The sequence below is a fragment of the Nymphaea colorata genome, chromosome 10 (assembly GCF_008831285.2).
Source record: "Nymphaea colorata isolate Beijing-Zhang1983 chromosome 10, ASM883128v2, whole genome shotgun sequence".
NCBI lineage: Eukaryota > Viridiplantae > Streptophyta > Magnoliopsida > Nymphaeales > Nymphaeaceae > Nymphaea > Nymphaea colorata.
The window spans coordinates 20,020,319-20,038,041 of NC_045147.1; the positions used below are offsets into that span (position 1 = coordinate 20,020,319).

At 38.6% G+C, this 17,723-nt stretch overlaps 1 protein-coding gene across 3 annotated transcripts; it reads right to left on the bottom strand.

The window, feature by feature from the left end:
* Positions 1 to 1,551: 1,551 nt before the first annotated feature.
* On the bottom strand, positions 1,552 to 8,609 carry LOC116263146 (protein LIGHT-DEPENDENT SHORT HYPOCOTYLS 6-like). Of its 3 annotated transcripts, none has more exons than XR_004174575.2 (3): positions 7,825 to 8,609; positions 5,441 to 5,566; positions 1,552 to 4,836 (listed from the first exon to the last, which is right to left on the bottom strand). XR_004174575.2 is itself a non-coding variant. In XM_031642762.2 (2 exons), the coding sequence occupies exon 1, from the start codon at positions 8,405 to 8,407 to the stop codon at positions 7,829 to 7,831; it is 579 nt and encodes a 192-aa protein (XP_031498622.1). In that variant the 5' UTR covers positions 8,408 to 8,609; the 3' UTR covers positions 5,102 to 5,566; positions 7,825 to 7,828. The 3 variants fall into 3 exon arrangements, 1 of the variants encoding a protein (XP_031498622.1); XR_004174574.2 differs by having other exon boundaries at positions 1,553 to 4,836; positions 5,427 to 5,566; XM_031642762.2 differs by lacking the exon at positions 1,552 to 4,836 and having other exon boundaries at positions 5,102 to 5,566.
* Positions 8,610 to 17,723: the final 9,114 nt, after the last annotated feature.

The window sequence follows — 17,723 nt, forward strand, 5'->3', positions numbered from 1 at the left end:
GAAACATTATTTCGGTTACTTATTAATGCTGGTGTACGTTAAGAACAAAATAATTACTGAACCTTATTTTATGTTGACCTGGTCTGTTTCACGACATGCATTAATGTGGATGTTATTGATATCAACTTTTAATTTTTCGCAAAGCTCGGATTAGAAGGATATATATCCTTAAATAGTAGATTATGCAGGGAGATTTTTTATGGAAACAAACACATGATCTTTTGCAAACTAGTCTAAATAACAATATAAAGAAAAGGATCCACAAGCCCCAAATCAGTGTGCCTTGAATTGCTAAAATGAAAAAAGTGTGTCAGTACTTACTGCATATATAATACTTGTTGAAGTCTTGAGTACATGTTATACAGTGCTTACTCATTAAACAGTATAGTCTTATAGATAGGTGTCCGTTTTGTAGATTTTTGCATTAGCACAGGCACGATAAATCCCTTTAATCTTCTTGGGGGAAGCACGTAAACTCAGTTTTATCCATGTCAGGTTCTCTTGTGGCCCTCTAACTTCACTAACGATTAATTACTTGTCATTGTTCTTCGGAAAATGTTTTTATTGTGACAAGTTTTTCCAAACAAGATGCTGATTTAATTTGATGACCGACTCAAGAAGATGTTTGCAAGTGCAACGTGTCCCAAAGTTAGATCTGTAATTCGATCATCAAATCTGATTAAACGAATACAGATGTCTGTTGTGAAGTCTGTTTTTGGCCTCCCTAGAAACTAACCTCATCAGATGAGGAATGAGAGTTGAGTACCCTAATTGGGACTTTAATGAAAATGCACATTTTGATGGTATGCAGCAAACATCAACTCAGCCAATTCACACTGAGTTTCACTTGCGTAAGTTTGCACTTAAGTTTTAAGATTTGATACTGAAAATTCAATAACCATATTATAGAATTGTTTTGCCATGCGGTGATTCAATAATGGGGAAATAAATAATACATAAAGTTATTGTATTCCCGTTTAAAACTCCTAAAGGATATAAAATTCCCGTTTTTGTCCCTCACCTATTGGTTTGGTCTGGTTTCTACCAATCACACACTCTCTCTCTCTCTCTCTCTCTCTAACCTTACCAATATGATTTGAAGGACAGGTTCATGCAAAATGTATATTAAGTTGATCAATTTTTGGGTTCTAATACTTTTTGATTTATAATATCAACATTTTGATATTAGAAAAATCAACATTTTTATTTTTCATAAAAAACAACTTGATTCAAAGCATGGTTTATATAAAAATAGTTTTTATAAATATATTAGGATGTTTAAATTTTATTTAAAATAATTTATTAGCAAAACATTAAATTACCAATTTCTCTCTCTCTCTCTCTCTCTCTCTCTCTCTCTCTCTCTACATAAAACATTGCACAATTTTCTTCTTCTTTTTTTCATTTCTTTATCATTAATGGTGAAGAACATTCCAAGGATTAAAACCGTTTCGCAACTATCCATCCTCACACACATGCAGCGTTCTTGAGGAAACACCATCAAAATTGTGGGCAAGTAATTATGACTTGCAAGCTTCAGCTATATCGAATAAACTAGCTGCTATGGACTCGATTATTACTCGCCATAGCATGGTAAGACAGAAAGTTCGGATCAATCTCTTGTAGAATTTGAGAACCAGAATACAAAAAGCAAAAGAAGGAACATATTACCATCATCAGAAACAAATAAGAAAAACTCGAACAAGAATGATCATTTCAACGTGCAAGGGGAATAGAATTTTCCATTTGAAAAGAGTGTGAAAAGGAAGGCTAGAGAATATGGAGCTTCGTCATGCTGTCCCGTTTCCGAACGACAGGCAAGGATGAGAGCTCTGGCGGATTTTCTTTTTCCAAGTCGTCAATGTTAACAGGAAACGAGTCTAAAAGGCAGGCTTCTATTATTTTTGCCATTTAACATAAAAAAAGCAGCACATATTCCTTCTTTCTTCATGAACATTTGAAAGAAAAGGCAGCATGTATGACTTCCCGTAACCAACATATGACATGAATAAAGCATAGAAGTCCCAAATAACTACATATAATTAAGCTTGGAAGAGGCGTCAAAGACGAATTCTAGCTTCAGTTTAATAAGGGATTGCACTTGCCCAGTTATATTCTGCTTATTATGCACCATGCATGGTAAAGAGAAAAACACACAGCTTCAACCATACGGAATATCACAAACCGGGTGCATGATAAGTGAAATCAAGAGGAAGATTCAACGAGATGATTCACTGCCCAACTGTTAGTCCTAACTTAGGCCAAGTAGTCAACCAGCATTTCTGCTTGATGTCAGGCTCGCTCAAGGGAGATCCCAGTGGATGAATATTTATAATTCGTAAAAAGAAGAGGAAGCCCCAACTGGATTCCAAATATAAATGACTCCTTGCTAGGCCCGTCTCTTAGTATTTTAGCTTTCTTCATAATACTAACCGTATAAATGGACATATCATGCATGAAGAAACAACGCTACTAATTCTGAGAATCTGATCAAACCTGTTTTTACACACATGATTTCCATATGTTGTTCTTCAAACTTTAAAAGCATGAACATTTTTGCATACAATTGGACCGTTGGATTTGTGAAAAAAAACACATACACACATTGCTTCAGGGTTATAAAGCACGATAAAAGGAGACCTGATTGATGGCCTGACACACACGCACACATATTTTTTTGTATATACTTAATGGAGTAAAACAAAATGAGGTTTTAAGCCAAGCAGCAAAAGTTGTCTTCAGATGAGCTGCAACATAATTCTATCAGTAGCTCACTGTTATTTTTTCTTAGACTGTGATATGGTAGTTCGCATAACTGGAATAAAGTATACTGTGTTAGAGCCACGAATTGCCTTTCAAGGATAAAGCCTTGTGTTTTCTTGTAATCAAAGTGCATTTCAGGGTAAAGAGCAAAAGAAGAAAAGAAAAATATATTGAACTTCATAAACTACCTTCATGGACATATCACTATTTCTACACATTGCTGTGCTTCTTTTAAGATGATTCAGGTTGAAGTTGGCTCACTTTTATTAATTTTAGTTACAATCCAACTATATTAAACACATACTTATTTTTTCAAACAAGAGAATAAAAAAGCGTTTAATGTTTCACTAAGTTTTTCAAATTAATCTAAGTTATTATTTTGGTCACCACGCCGAAAGTTGGTGCATGAATTAGACATCTTGAAGCATCTTAATGTCGCCACTTTCTTTACCCAGGCTAATATTTACACTTGAAGACTGTGACATTTCCTTAGACTAAGATGCATCTTGTCCGGAAAGGAAGTAACCTCTATTGTCATCCCATACTGAGCGATAATGGAGTACTCCTCATCTGCAAATCCCAAGGAAATTGTAACAATAACAATGCTTCCTTTGGGCAAAATTTTTAGTTACAAAGGGGATTCCGTTTATTGTAATTATAAGCTGGTCCTTGTACAAGTACTATATATATATCAAGAAGGGAGAAAGAAAATGGTTAGATATGAAAGACCTTGTCATAAAGAAGTGTGACAATGTGCATATTTTAAAGGAAATAAAAGGAACAACCTTTTTTTTTTTTTTTTCATCCCAATCCCTCCAATTTTGGAGGGATTGGATTTACATTGAGTCATAATTTCCTTTCCATCCATTTCTTTTCATTTTCTTTACAACCAGACATGGTTTTCTATTTTCCTTTCCTTCCCTCCTTAATTAACTAACCAAACACAGTATTGACTACTCTTTCCCTTCCCTTCTTTTCCTTTCCTGTCCCTCTAAACAGGCTGTTAGTTTATCATATAATATTATATTCCTTTGTGACATGGTCTTTCTCTTTCCCTTTAGTTTATGACATAAAAAAGCATTTAGGGTATATATATATTCCTGAAATATGTGAATTAAGTAACATGATCGACTGTGCATAGATCATGACTACTATGAATATGATTAATTTGATTGGAAGTTCATAAACGGTCTGTGTAGATTTTTTTTTTTTTTAAAAAAGTAATTTCAAATATTGTGTCATGTATACATGTGTGTGTGCACATGAAAACTCAGCAGAAACATGTGCATGTGTGCATGTGAAAGAACAGGATAAGTCTACCCATACAAGTACCTCAAGCAATGCAAATGCAAAGAAGACTCGAGATAAAAGGTCGTCTCCCCCTTGAGTTGCCTAACAAAGTTGGAGACAAAATCTGAAGTGAAAGCAACGTGTTACAATGAAAGGGGGTGGGAATGAGGAATCGACCATTCGTCAAGATGCAACAGTGCAACAGCTAATTGGCTTAATCTTCACGTTTTATCAGCACTCCTCTCTATCGACCAGCTCTGTCGGGAGCTGTAGGTTTCCCTCCGCTGACATCAAAAGGACAACCAGAATCTATGTGGCACTAACAGATTTTCCTTTGACGAGTAACTTGTCCCACGCTCATACTCTAGAGAGAGAGAGGTACTGCAACACGAGAGAAGGCAGACAAAGAAGCAAACAGACACGGACCATGGATCGTCCGTGACTCGCGGAACCACAATCTTGTTAATGGAGAAACGAAGATACGGCTGAAGATCGAGACATGAAGCAAGAATGACAAGAGAAACTTGACTCGCTAATGAGAGATCAAACTGCATGTCAAGAGGAAACAGACCATGTATCGGGCAAACAAAAGATTGACGTTGGTGTTCACCTCAACTGTGATTATAGAAGTGTCTGATGATCATTGGCAGAAGGCTGGTCAGCACTGTCTCACTGTTCATTGCTCAAGCTGCGCAGACCACCATGCAGGCGTTCATAACGTCATCAGCAGCAGGTGATGAACGGTGATGCCAAATCAGCCCTCATCTATGATTTGGCATTAGCCTACGTTTCACGTGATTACAGCAGTGTCAGTCTCTCTTGTGGATAACGACATTGAGAACATCAGCTCAAGGACAATAATCTAGCTATCCAGTATGCCTAATATTGTACTGAATCATTATTTCAGAGAGGCATAGAGATGCCCAATTATGCTTATATCAGTAATCCCTCTGGCCCATCATCTTCTGTACAGTGCAGCGTCCTGTCGCAGTAACATATTTTTCCAGCAGACTGATGGAGTGTTTGTGTGGTTTATGATGCAAGATACTTGAAAAAAGTCCAATGCATTTCTTCTGTTTTTCGATGGATAGAAGGCCGATAACTTTTGCACCGACATTGTGCCTGTGAATCGACTCTTAATGGGTAAAAGAACTTACATTTTAGCTTCTGTGGCCAGGTTTCCGCCAACAAAGGAAACAATCCGCAATTCTATTTTCTAATAATGGGAGATACAAATAGAAGTACATGCTTTGCTAAAATGTCATCTGTTTCAACACTAGTAAGCCGTAGAATGTCGGGTCTGTCTCGACCCGACTTTTCAGAGCGAGAGAGAGAGAGAGAGAGAGAGAGAGAAAGGGGGAGAGAGAGAGCACCTGCACAAATCTACCTGAAGTTTTAAAAATGCTGAAAATTTTCCGGAGCTCTAAGCCGCCGTGCAAACACGGAGAACGCACTTCACTTCCCTCGCTTGATGGTGCACCATGAACACCAGACACACGCAAGCGCGTGCACGCTTCCACACAAAGAAGAGAAAAGAAAACCCATCAAACAGATGTTACTGGCAGAAGCAAAAAGAGACTTCTACAAAAGAATCATGCATTAGGCATCAAACATGTTTCCATTCAAACAGTACATATAAATAACCCGTTTCTTCAAAAAAAAGGAAAGGGCTCGAAACTGAAGATACCAGAAAAGGAAGACTATGGCACATCATCGTGTTTCAAATGGACGAGTATTGGACACAGGGAATGTACTCTAGGAGAAGGAAATTACAGCCATTTTTAAGTTGCATGGTCTCGTAATGAACTAGCAAGTATTAAATGCATAGCAATTCAGAAGGGAACCACTTAAATTCTAGCTTGGAAAACCAATGCAGGTTTAGAATCACTATTCTTACCTCACATCCATGGCAACCTGGTCAGTCAAACCGAAATAACTCCCATTTAACAAAGTATTGAATTTGAGTGCCTTTGTGGATGAATCCACATATGACAATTATCATTAAAGCATGTACCAGACACCTACCAATGCGCCCATGACCAGGCAAAAAGTGAAAAAGGAAAATAATAGAATAAAGGGAGTAAGTAGAGGGAATAAGCTCCACCTGATCATAGTTTAGTCCCATTCCACAAAACAGCTATTGACAATTAAATATATTGTATGAGTTGTAGTTGCAGGCACTGAACTCCTGCATGGATCTCATGGCGGTAAAACTCTTATGATGATAGATTAAGCACATTGGCTTTAGTGAATCCTTTGTTCCAGAGCATAATCATAGATTATGGAGTCTATAATGAGTGAATAATCGATCTCCCCAAAAGCATCGGAGTGAACAGATTAAATACAGGTTGAGGGAAAGAATATGTTGGTGCCCACTCTTGGCAAATGCCCAAAGATTATTTTATGCATATATTCCCATCAACCCGCTGTTCAATAATACGGACCATCAGAAATGGCCGGGGTGTGTGGACAAGACTAGGCGGTACTCTCTATATTATATTGCCATTCAAAATCTTTGAACGATTTCGTCCTCTCTCTCCCTCTCTCTCTCTCTCTCTCTCTGTGACATCCATCCCATCTGCGAATCACTGTATGACGCAAACAGATCATACCCATCTCAAGATGAAACCCTTCCATCATCTACCAACCTCTGCATTTCCTCATTTTCTCCTTTTAAAGAGAAAAGTTAAGAGGAAGAACAGAAGGATGCTCACATACACAGCAAAAGGAGAAGGGAAAAGATTATAAAACAGGAGCAATAGTGGGGGTGGGGTAGGATTAAACAGTAAACCTTCTGTTTCTTCTCTGTTGCTTCTTACAGATCGTACTGATCGTGCGTGCGCTTGGGGATGGAATCGAAGACCAGCGTTTGAACGAAAGGGCCAGAGAGAGGGGGGAAGAGCGAGCAAAGGCTGCAGGAAGGGGACTCTCTCGCAGTCACCTGACTGTTATTTCACGTGACGACGCACGTGTAGGATTCTGTCAATGCCTCCGAGCGGCCGTGTGACATTGGAACGGTGGGCAAATGATGGGAGGAGAGAGAGAGAGAGAGAAACTCCTTGAGATTTTGCTCAGAGAGACCATACGATCTTTTTGCCTATTGCGGGATGTGTTTTGCCAGAAATCGGAAACCGGGATGGACGTTTTACCATAATGGGGAGCGATCCATCTCTCTGCATTTACTCGATTTACTCTCATTCTATCATGATTGATCCATCAAACAACGGCCTCCCTTTTCTTCTTTTGAAGGGCTGGACCGTTTCAAACTTCTTGAAATGGAACTCCCCACAGAAAAATGAAGCAGGCACCACGAGAAATGTGAAATTAGTAGTGTTATCGTGACGAAGAAAGGGAGATTTCGTGGATCAATCATTCCAAACTTGGGTATGCAGGCTTCACGAGAGTGGTAGTGTTTAGTGTTGATGTATCATAAAGAAGAAAGGAACCAACTCATGGATTGATATTTCCATGCTTTCAGTATGTGGATCCTGACAATAACTCTTCGATATGAAAAAGAAAGGAAAATGAAACAAGAAAGAGGTTAATATTCCTATAGCAGAACTACCACCCTTGTTGCTATCACTATTCCAAGACTGTGCGTGTGCGTGAGAGAGAAAGAGAAAGCGAGAGAGAGAGAGGACGCTACTATCACTACTACGACTTCATCGAATGAGAGGTAATGAAAAGGAAGGAGGTCCTGTAGATTAATATGATTGTTAGGATTCTCATAAGAAAAAGAATGAAGAAATGAAATGGAAGAGGAGGGAGCACCAATTCAGGAGCCGGAGGAGGGCCCAGCGCCACCACCTCCGCCATCCCCTTGCTGCGAGGAGGTGGAAGCCGACGCCAAGGTGGTGGTGGCTGTGGTGCTGGTAGTGGCTGTCGGCCGCTTCCTCTTTTTCTTCTCGTAGGGGATTCCGCGGGCCTTGGCCTGGCTCTCCCGGACCTCGCGGAGGTAAATCCGTACTGCTCGGGCGCCAAAGGGGTTGGACTCGGGCCTCCCGCCGTTCTCCTCGTAGGCTGCCCGGAGCCGGCCGATGAGGGCGTCGAGGCTGCCCCATGCCTGCCGTAGAGGGCAGGCGCAGGGCGCGGGCGGGTTTGGGTGGCCGAAGAAGGCGCAGCCGCTCATGTGGACCTTCGTCTTCCCGAACTGGTCCAGGTACTTGAGGAACTCGATCACGTGGGCGCCGCTGCACCTCGCCAGCGACAGCGGCGGCTTGTGGTTCTTCAGGTACTGCAGGAACGTGTTCCAATCCCTCCGCTTCTGCGACTCGTAGCGGCTTGGCGGAGCCGTCTGTCCCCCAGACGACGGCTCCCCGTCTCCACCTTCCGACCCTCCGGCACCGGAATCCATGAGGGCGGTGGTGCTGCGCCGGTGCACCAACCCTGGCAGTGGCAGATGCCGCTCCGCTCGCTCGTGCTCCTTTCCTGCTGTCTTCCTTAATGTTATTCTGATAGGGCTTGTCGAGGTTTTTGCTGTAGACAGACAGAAAGAAAGAAAGAAAGAAAGAAAGAAAGAGAAGAGGAAAAGGGTAGAGAAAAGAACAGCAGATCGTAAAAATTAGAAAAGATAGAATGGAATTAAAAGGAAGATCGTGATCCCTTTTTTTTTTGTATTATTCATTTATTTTATTTTTTATTTTCTTTTGAGTGTTGATGATGTTGTTAATGGAGGTGGGGAGAGGCTTCAAGACTGAAGGTGATCACGTGGTGGCCCCCGCCCCTTCACAACAAGGGTCCCACCTTCCATTCCCATTCTTCAGTTCTCCACTTCACCTCTCCCTCTCTTCTTAGTTCTTTATATTACATGAAAGCTCAAGATTTCTGAAACAATCTTTCGGGGCTCAAAATCTAAGTGTTTAGATAAGTTTATTAACACCAAAATAAATATATGAGAATTAGTAGACCTTCATAGGAAGAAATAATTTTTGAATCATCTGCTCGTGTAGATGCACCAAATAAAGCTACAATACCTTGAAAAATAAAATAAAACATCCAACTTGAGAGATACGCTTTGGGCATTTGAGGAAAACTTAGGGATCTTTTCACAAGGTTTTGAGAAAAGCAGAGGAAGGCGACACAATATTTGAAACTTAAATGTTGGTTGGACCAATTTGGTCCAAGTCGGACACCGTTGATTCTTGTCTTAATTGACACACATTGATAAATGATGTGAGTTCAATTTTGAATATTTGAAACGTCGAGCGGCGTACGTGCTTCTCTTTTAAAGCCTCTTAATGTTAGAAATCCTGCTTCATAATAAAACAATCACCCACTGGTTCTCTTACAAATATTACATATACTCTCGAAGGATATATATTTTCCAAGACAAAAGTTTAAAAGTACTTTTAAATAAAAACAAGTAGCGTCCGGACGCATAATTTTCTTCCTATCTCTTGCTTATATTATACTGCACCCTTCATGTGTCCTTTATTATTCCTGCTTTGGTAATGATGGTCAAGTGTCTTGAGCTCAAACTTTAAACGAGAGATATGCACAAGCATACACTAATGTCCACATTGGTAATGAAAATAGACAGAGCTGCTTAGTAAGGTCAGATCTTTTTCTCTTTTTCCTTTTTCTTTCTTTCATCTCTCTTTTTAAGTCATTCAAATTGAGGTTGCAATGACCTTGACAGTTCGGCAAGAGATATCTGACAGTAAGAACACCCTATGAGTGTCCTATGAATCTTATGTTACATTAATCTATCATGAATATTTGAGACAAACTCATGAAACACTCACAAAGTATCCTTCATATTCAGCAATTCCTAAAAGGTCATTTGGCAGTTGGTACAGTACACTCTGTTAGTGTTCTATGAATCATCCCAATGATTGAAAGAATTCGTGTAATGCAAAAACTATGTGTTTATGTATTTGCCTCAATCTTTATGATATAAAACACTCATAAAGTGTTTCATTTGAGGTCGTTTGACAGCAATAATATTTTATCAATGTCTCATAAATCTGTACTAAAAACTAGTGTTCGATGAAACTGTTCTAACCTTTTGGGAAGATTTATAAGACACTCATAAAATGTCCTTACCACCGCCAAACGACCACTAGGGACATTGGTAAAAAGACAGATTTGCGAAACACCGAGTTCTAAGAAACACAGCCATGAATTTGTGAAAATATTTATGGTGGGTTCATGAAACATTGACACAGTAGAGTTAAGTGAGAACTGTGCAGCTCGGACCTAAATGGCGAGGAAAAACACTTGGGTCATGGAGGAAAATACCCATATTGTAGCCGATCTCGATTGGCAGAAAATCGCGCCAGGGTGTGCACCTACCTGGCCCAGCTAGCTGTATTGGCTTGCTCATTGAAGTCTTACTTAGCGAGCTCCACTTTGCAAAGTGAAATTCAATTCTAATGTACATCTGATTCCATTGATTGAAGCGGGTCCCAATAAGCGATTTTACACTCTCTTTTTCTCTCTCTTCCGTTCCAGTCTTACCTCATGGCAGATCCAGAAAGAGCGCAACAACATATTAGGGTTCCTTTTCTATCATTTTGTTAACCTCAGCAGTGTAAAGCTCATATTGCTCTTCGCATTAGTAGTCGCTCTTTCCTTTGCTTCTTTCTCTTCCCTACTCAGCTTGTATGTCTCGAGCTCGAGATTGAGACAAGATTCGAACTCATAACGTCTCATCAATATAGAAAGGCTTGCAAGTTTTCCTACCACTGAACACTGTTTCTATAGTTGATCAACAGAGAAAGCCACTTTCTCCTTGGTGTTTGTCTCCACAACAACAATAAGAATAACAACGATAATAATAATAATAATAATTACAATAATAATGGATTTTGTGGTGCAACTTGCTTGGGTTTATGGAAAAATTATGTCCACAAGATTGTTTGAAAATTGATTCATGGCCATCTAGAAACTTCAAAACAGAAAAATGGGCCTTTTTACATTACACAATTCATTTGTTTTTCTACTTTTTTTTTTTGTTTTGAACTAATATTGAATTTATATAAAGTGGACACCTGATTTCTTACGCAGCTTGCATCATGATCGGATGCCACTGCACATTCGTTCCTCCTTGCTTTGTTTATAACATAAAACGATTTACAAAGAAACGAACGACTATAGTGACGTTTGACAATTCTTCGGTCAACCCTGAGATAGCTTTTAAGTCTGTGGTTGGTCCAAGCCGAAAGTCACTTAGACTAGAAGAGACAACTAAAGACTATCCTTTTCTTATAGCCCTGAGTCAACCTTCCATCTTGGCTCGAAGTATGTTCAAGAGACTTCATTCATTCTCACTTAAGATATCAAATCTTCAAACCGGTTCTTCCCCTTGTCAAGGCACGTGTCTTTATATATACATACATATATGTATATAATTTAAATCTTGGTACCATTCGAATGCTTAGAACTCTCACATGTGCAGGAATTACACATGTTAGCGCTAAAAATGGCCGTCGTCAGGATATATTAATGCATATGCTTCCTACCATAAGCAAAGTCTGACCGTGGTAATAAGGTGAAAAAAAAAAAGCGAAATTTTCACCGAATGATGGGACGTTTTGTTCGGTCTTGAAGGTTTTTTGAATTAGTTCGGTGGCCAATGAGAATGTGCCACGTGTTCAAGTCGGACAAAAACACAAACAGATGCTAGAAGTTGCAGTGAAAACGGCTTTATCACATGCCCCCCAGGGGGCCCCCCCCCCCCCTTCCGTCTCCGTCTCCGTCTCCTATCAACGTCATCACCACCTGCGCCTCCCGTTCGATCTGGATCTGGATCTAAATCTGGATCTGGATCTGGATCTGGATCTGATCATCTGGATCTGGTTGTAATTTGTACCCGAAATGCTTGGCCTTGTTTCTCAAAAAGGGTCTATTTTTAGTGTCAAAATAAGTGTTTTAGCCGTAAACCAGGTTTGAGTGTCATCCATACATGTAGCATCATCAGAATGAGCTCAGCAGCTCAAACTTGGCTTCCTTGAACTTTAACCAAGAGCTGTGAGCGAAGCTACAAATTTTTTTGTCGCATGGGATGAACAATAGTTTCAAAATTTTAATAAAGGTCGAAATATAAATTTCCATTTTCTTATATAATGTTAAACTAAAATTTTCGAAATTTACATATAAATTTTTGAACATTTTAAAATTTTGAAGATTTTAAAGGGGGGCAAGGCCCCTGCCTCTGCCCCTGATACCAAGCACTTTTCTTGAGGAAACTTATCGGAGTCTAGTGGAGGAGTCGGAATTTGTAGTTGAGTTGAAAAAATCTTGGATTTGAAGAGCACCAGCATGTAAAAGACTAGATTATGTATAGGCGCTAATGTTCAAAAGCACTAGGATATGTGGGTCTATGTGGGCAATTGCTCACAAGAGCCCACACCTGGCTGCAGTCTATGGGCTACAAGTTGAGGCCGAGAGTTTTTTTTTTTTTTCCTTAAATGTTTACTTAAGGGAAATCGCCTTTGGCATAAAAGCGTCAATACCGTACCTTTCTTGTTTCGGAACTTGGGTGAGTTTACGATACCTCCTTTAACTTGGGTATTGAACTTGCTACTGAGGTAATGCTTGTAATGAGTGGGTCTCGTCTATCTGGTCGCATTTCCATTGACTAGCGTTTGTTTGGTGGATCCAAATTCACACTCATAAAAGACCAAGAAAGGCCAGCCGGTTTATTTCAAAACTTTTGCTTTTATCAAAACATGCGCCGATGTTCATCTTCCAGCAATGAGATCAAGCACTCGATTTCTTGTCGACAAATCGAGTCCGACCAGGGTGTTCCCATGCTTATCCAAACCCGAAATGTCTAAATGTAATAGGGAATATATTTATTACTGGATATCTATTTAAAAGGCTAAGTTCGATCAACCAAACATGCTTCGATACCAATCCTAAGTTGTAGCTCAAATCTCTGTATGCAATACCCGGATCTGAGTCGGATAGCTTGGAGGTCCGTGTTTCAGAAGTTCGATCCATGGACTTCACCCCAACGTCCTTCTGCCCTAACCAAATGGAAAGATGCAGAAATCGAGATGCTACACGTACAATTTTTTTTTTATGTCTAAACTGGATTTCATAGCAAGTCAACAATTAAATATCTAAACTTTGTCGGTCGAATTACGAAATCTGTTTTGTATATCGAAAATACTTACTTTAGGTGAAATAAATGCATAATGCCAAGTGAATGTTTATATATATATATTATTGTGTTCTACTGAACACTTAAATGGCATATGGATAAAACAGATAAAAAGATGATATGACATTTTCATGATAGTCTAATTCATATCTTTTTCTACACTGTCTATTAAAAAAATATTAAGAAAAATATTAAGGGTAGAGATTGTTCCCTATCAATCTCTCTCTCTCTAGGTTTGAATTTGGATGAGAAATGTTTTGGCCTCAAGCTGCATATTATGCATCAGGGCGGTGTGTTTAAAACGACAAGGTAAAAAGGATAGCATCACTTTGCAGTATTCGTGCCTCTTATTAGTTTTTACCATTTAATGGAGTTGATGAAAATCTCAAATTGATAAGCCACAAGTTCTATAGACACACACACTAATACTAGCAAGCGTGTCAACCAACTCAGAACTGTTAAAAAGAGAGCACGACATCGGTGATACTGATATATGTATTAGATAAAAGCAATCCTCGGTTTCTTTAAAAATATTTTCATCTTTTCATAAAAATAATTTACGCTTTTTTTTTTTTTGTAGAGACATTAAACCATGGTTTTTTATATCATTTGACACTGTGGCATTAATTGACATTTCATACAATTTATATGATATATGTATACCCACACACTCAATCTTGACAAGTGAATATTAAAATAAAGTTGAATAATATTTTTGATTATTTACAATCGAAAATATGAATATAAATATGACGTACAGAGGAGTAGATAGCAACACTTTTGCCGGGGGAAAGGGAAGTGTGTTAATGGAGAGGAGAGGCGTCATCATTGTTGGTTTTTGTCCATGGGCGCTCTTAGAAAGCGACCCCTCCGCTTCTCTCTCCCTGTCCTCATCTTCTTCCCCGACCTCCCCGGGGGACGGCGACGGAGAAACAGAACTCCCGCTTTTTCCTTGGGAGCCGAAGAGGAACTCTCCGTCGCCCGAAGAAAGAAAAAAAAAAAAAAAACTTGAACTCTTATGTCAATAATAAGAAATAATAACAAGAATAATAATGATTGACGGCAATTATACGAAGCATCTATTAGTGCCATACACCCTTTCCTTTATACATTTGTTTACTTGAAAAATCATTTCCCACTAAGCTCTGTGGGGAAGTTGGTGGACCGTACGCCCTACGCAATATATAACAATAGAAAAAATTAGTCGCGAATCCAATGCTCACCAACTTCACCCGCAGGTAAAAAAAAAAATGCTGTGTTTAATTTAACTTCCCCTTTTTTTTTCTCGTTATTTTCGGTAACCGGGCATTGACGAGATGCAGATCCGGGGAGGCCAGCCCAGCCGCATGGTTGGTGGACCGGGTCAAGGTGTCCGTTTGTGTCCGGGTGTCCGCTTGGGTCCGGACACCTGATAGATACTGAAGTTAGCCTGCAGTGTCTCCGTTTGGATCATGGCGCAGATGAGGTCGACTCTTCCTTGGCCACTGATCGGTTCATTGTTAATGCGTCCCTTCTAGATGCCACAACTTAATTATTGGATCTTCACATGGTTTAAATATTAATGGTGGTAGTTTATAGTTTGTCTCTTTTCCTCTTCTTTTCAACTTGGAATAGATGAGAAACGTTTCTTGGAATTCACCATGATTTTGAAATCTGTATAAGTGTACCCGAGGGAGGGTTGGCTCAATGATACCGCCCTTCGCCTTCAAGTCTCGGGGTGTTGGGAGGATGACAATGTGTACGAGCCGTTGAGAGAGTCATTGTGTGGATGTGATCTCCGGCTTCTTTCTTACATCGGTGTTGTTTGACAATAATAACAAACTGTTACTGTTTCATGAACTTACAATACTAAGTAACTGTATTTGTAAATATACCTCAATTTTTTAAATGAGTTTGTAGAATAGTCGCAATTTGTTGTGATTGCCAAATGACTCCTTCGAGTTCTATGTATTGGATTCGTGTTCATACTCTAACTCGGCCCTGCCCTATTTCTTAAAACCAAATTTGGGTCAGATTACCATAAAATTCGACTATGAAAATGTACACTAAACCCGAATCTGATTGGCAGTTCTATATGAATTTCTCTTATACATTTCCGCTCATAATTACTTTGACCTATACTGGGGAAAGAGGAAGTTCATTTCTTTGAATTAAGGGTGAGACACGAACACCAGCCGTAATATCTATTGAAAAATGTTGTAACATGTGCATGATATATGCTGAAGAAAGAGCTTCAAAAGATATTGTTTCAACAAATAAATTGTACTTTATTTAAGTACTTCAAAAGTATTATTTCAAAAGACAATATATGAAAAGTTCATAATCTCTGAAATGATATTCTTAGCTCAAAAAGCAAAGAAAATATGTATTATCTTATTTTTTCATTACAGGGTTCCCATTTTTTATTGGCACGAACTATCTTCTCATACATCCTTAGTAATTAAATCATGTTCGTGAGGATCTTGTTCAAATTAATGATCAGATACGGCTTGCAGTTAAGACCTTTTTTGTCTAATTACTCGTCCTATAACTTCAAGGAAAAAACATGAATCTATTGAACTTTAGATGATTGTTCATGAGTTCTAACTCTAATTAGTGGGGAAAAAATATAAGTAATCTTGCTTAGGTGAACGTTGTTCTTGTTTGAGAAGCTTTCTTTACCGCTAAGAGTTGACTGTGGCACAAAGTTATATTTTATAACATGACACTTTTTATTTTATATTTTTTAAAAGTTGAGCACTCATTTGTTAATCCTTAAGTGGCCATCTGGACAGCACTTTCTGTTCGGATTGTGATAAAGAAAAAAAAAAGGAACAGAAGAATTTTGTCAAACCTCATTTTCGGCAAAACTTGTTTTTCAAAATGGAGTAAATTACCTTGCACTCTCATATTGCTCAGCCAAGAAAAAAGAAAAACAAAAAACCTTTTTCTTGGTTTCTCAATATTTACTAAAAAAAAGACCAATTTTTTAAAAAGCTGGCTTTCATAAAACCAATTTTCCCAAGTGCGTCATCCAAATGCTACATAAAAAATTAAAGCGACAATTTATTATTTGCCGAGAGTTAATTAAGCAACTATTTTTTAATTTTTCAATGTGTTAAAACTTAAAAGGATTTGCTCTTGTTCTCAAGATGATGGTTCAGACCCCTTCCCCTCGATTGCGTGTTCAGTTTTTTTTTTTTTTCAAAAATGACCTTTTTTTCTAAAAAAAAGAAGCGCATTTTTTTAATGTATGTTGCATATCTCACCTAAACTCTATAATTGGAGAGAAGATATGAAGTGACGTATGAACTATTCAGCCGCTTTACATTTTGTTTCTCTCAAACATTGGGTGATACGTGACACTTGCTAAAGATACTGATGTAGAATGCGTATCCAAGAAATGCTTTCTTTAATGCTTTCTATTACCCATGCACCTCCCCTTCGGCCCTTCCCTTCTCATCTGTATGATAATAATCCGCCATTTCTTTTCTTTTCTTCTTTCCTTCTCCATTCTTCTTCATTATCCTGCTTCTCTTGCTGCCGATAGTGAGCTAATAATTAATAACCGAAGTCCGCTTCATCAAGAGTTACAGAGCAGAGATCCGTCTACTAGAAAATTTAAGCTGAGCAACACTAATATCCACATCTTGAAGCATACCACCATAAATAAATGAACAAAAACCCGAATGCATGAAATATGAAAATAAAAAAAAAATTCTATAGGGCTGGTGCGAGGCTCGCCTATGTGTGGCTCCACCATTGTGTGTTTGTGACAGGTCTATCATATTCTATGGCGAGCTGCGTCATCGGTTATGTCATATAGCTAAAGTCTTCTCTCTTTTTTTTCTTTCATATTTTTAACGTTCCATCGGATTCCGGCCACGACGCCGTCGGGAGCCGGACATGCATGAGTGTCATCTTATTGGAACGCTACATGAAATTAAAGAAATAGTTTTCCTTTGTATTTTACTGTGCACCTCTTTCTCTTCCCTCTTTTAATATTTTTGGAAAAGGTGTCGACGCTTGCTCGCGTTCCTTTTCACGCTTTCATCCCAAGTGAAATTTTCCGATATCATCAAAATTGTATACAGGCGACACATTTATATTCTTTTGCTTTTGCTTTACTTTTACCACGGTCTGAAAACTCTAGTTAAAGATTAATCGAATTGAAAGAAATAAAATTTATATATATATATATATATTTTTTTGGTATAAAAGAAGGCGCTACTTTTCAAATTGGAAGGCTAGCATAAGATAGTATGGCAAAATCAGCATCCTTATTTGATATCATCAACTAAAGAGTGACCCGTATCAGGAAATTATGTAAAAGTTTGAGACCCATTATGTGATTATAGAGGAACATTAGGTCTCCAAATGAAAAGTCTCCGTTCCCCTAAACTTGTCCTTAAAGTGGCCATCAATCAACAAACAGGGGAATCCAGAGAAGGATTGACAAGTGATTGAAAATAACGTTTTTCTCTTTAAAAATACACTTTTTCTCTTTAATTTATCTCCTCTTTATCCGTACTAGAAGGTGTTCATTTTTATTGATCGCCATGTGCACAAAATGACCAAAGCC

Excerpts from the sequence above, each read along its gene's own strand:
- LOC116263146 (XM_031642762.2), bottom strand. The coding sequence starts at position 8,407 with ATGGATTCCGGTGCCGGAGGGTCGGAAGGTGGAGACGGGGAGCCGTCG.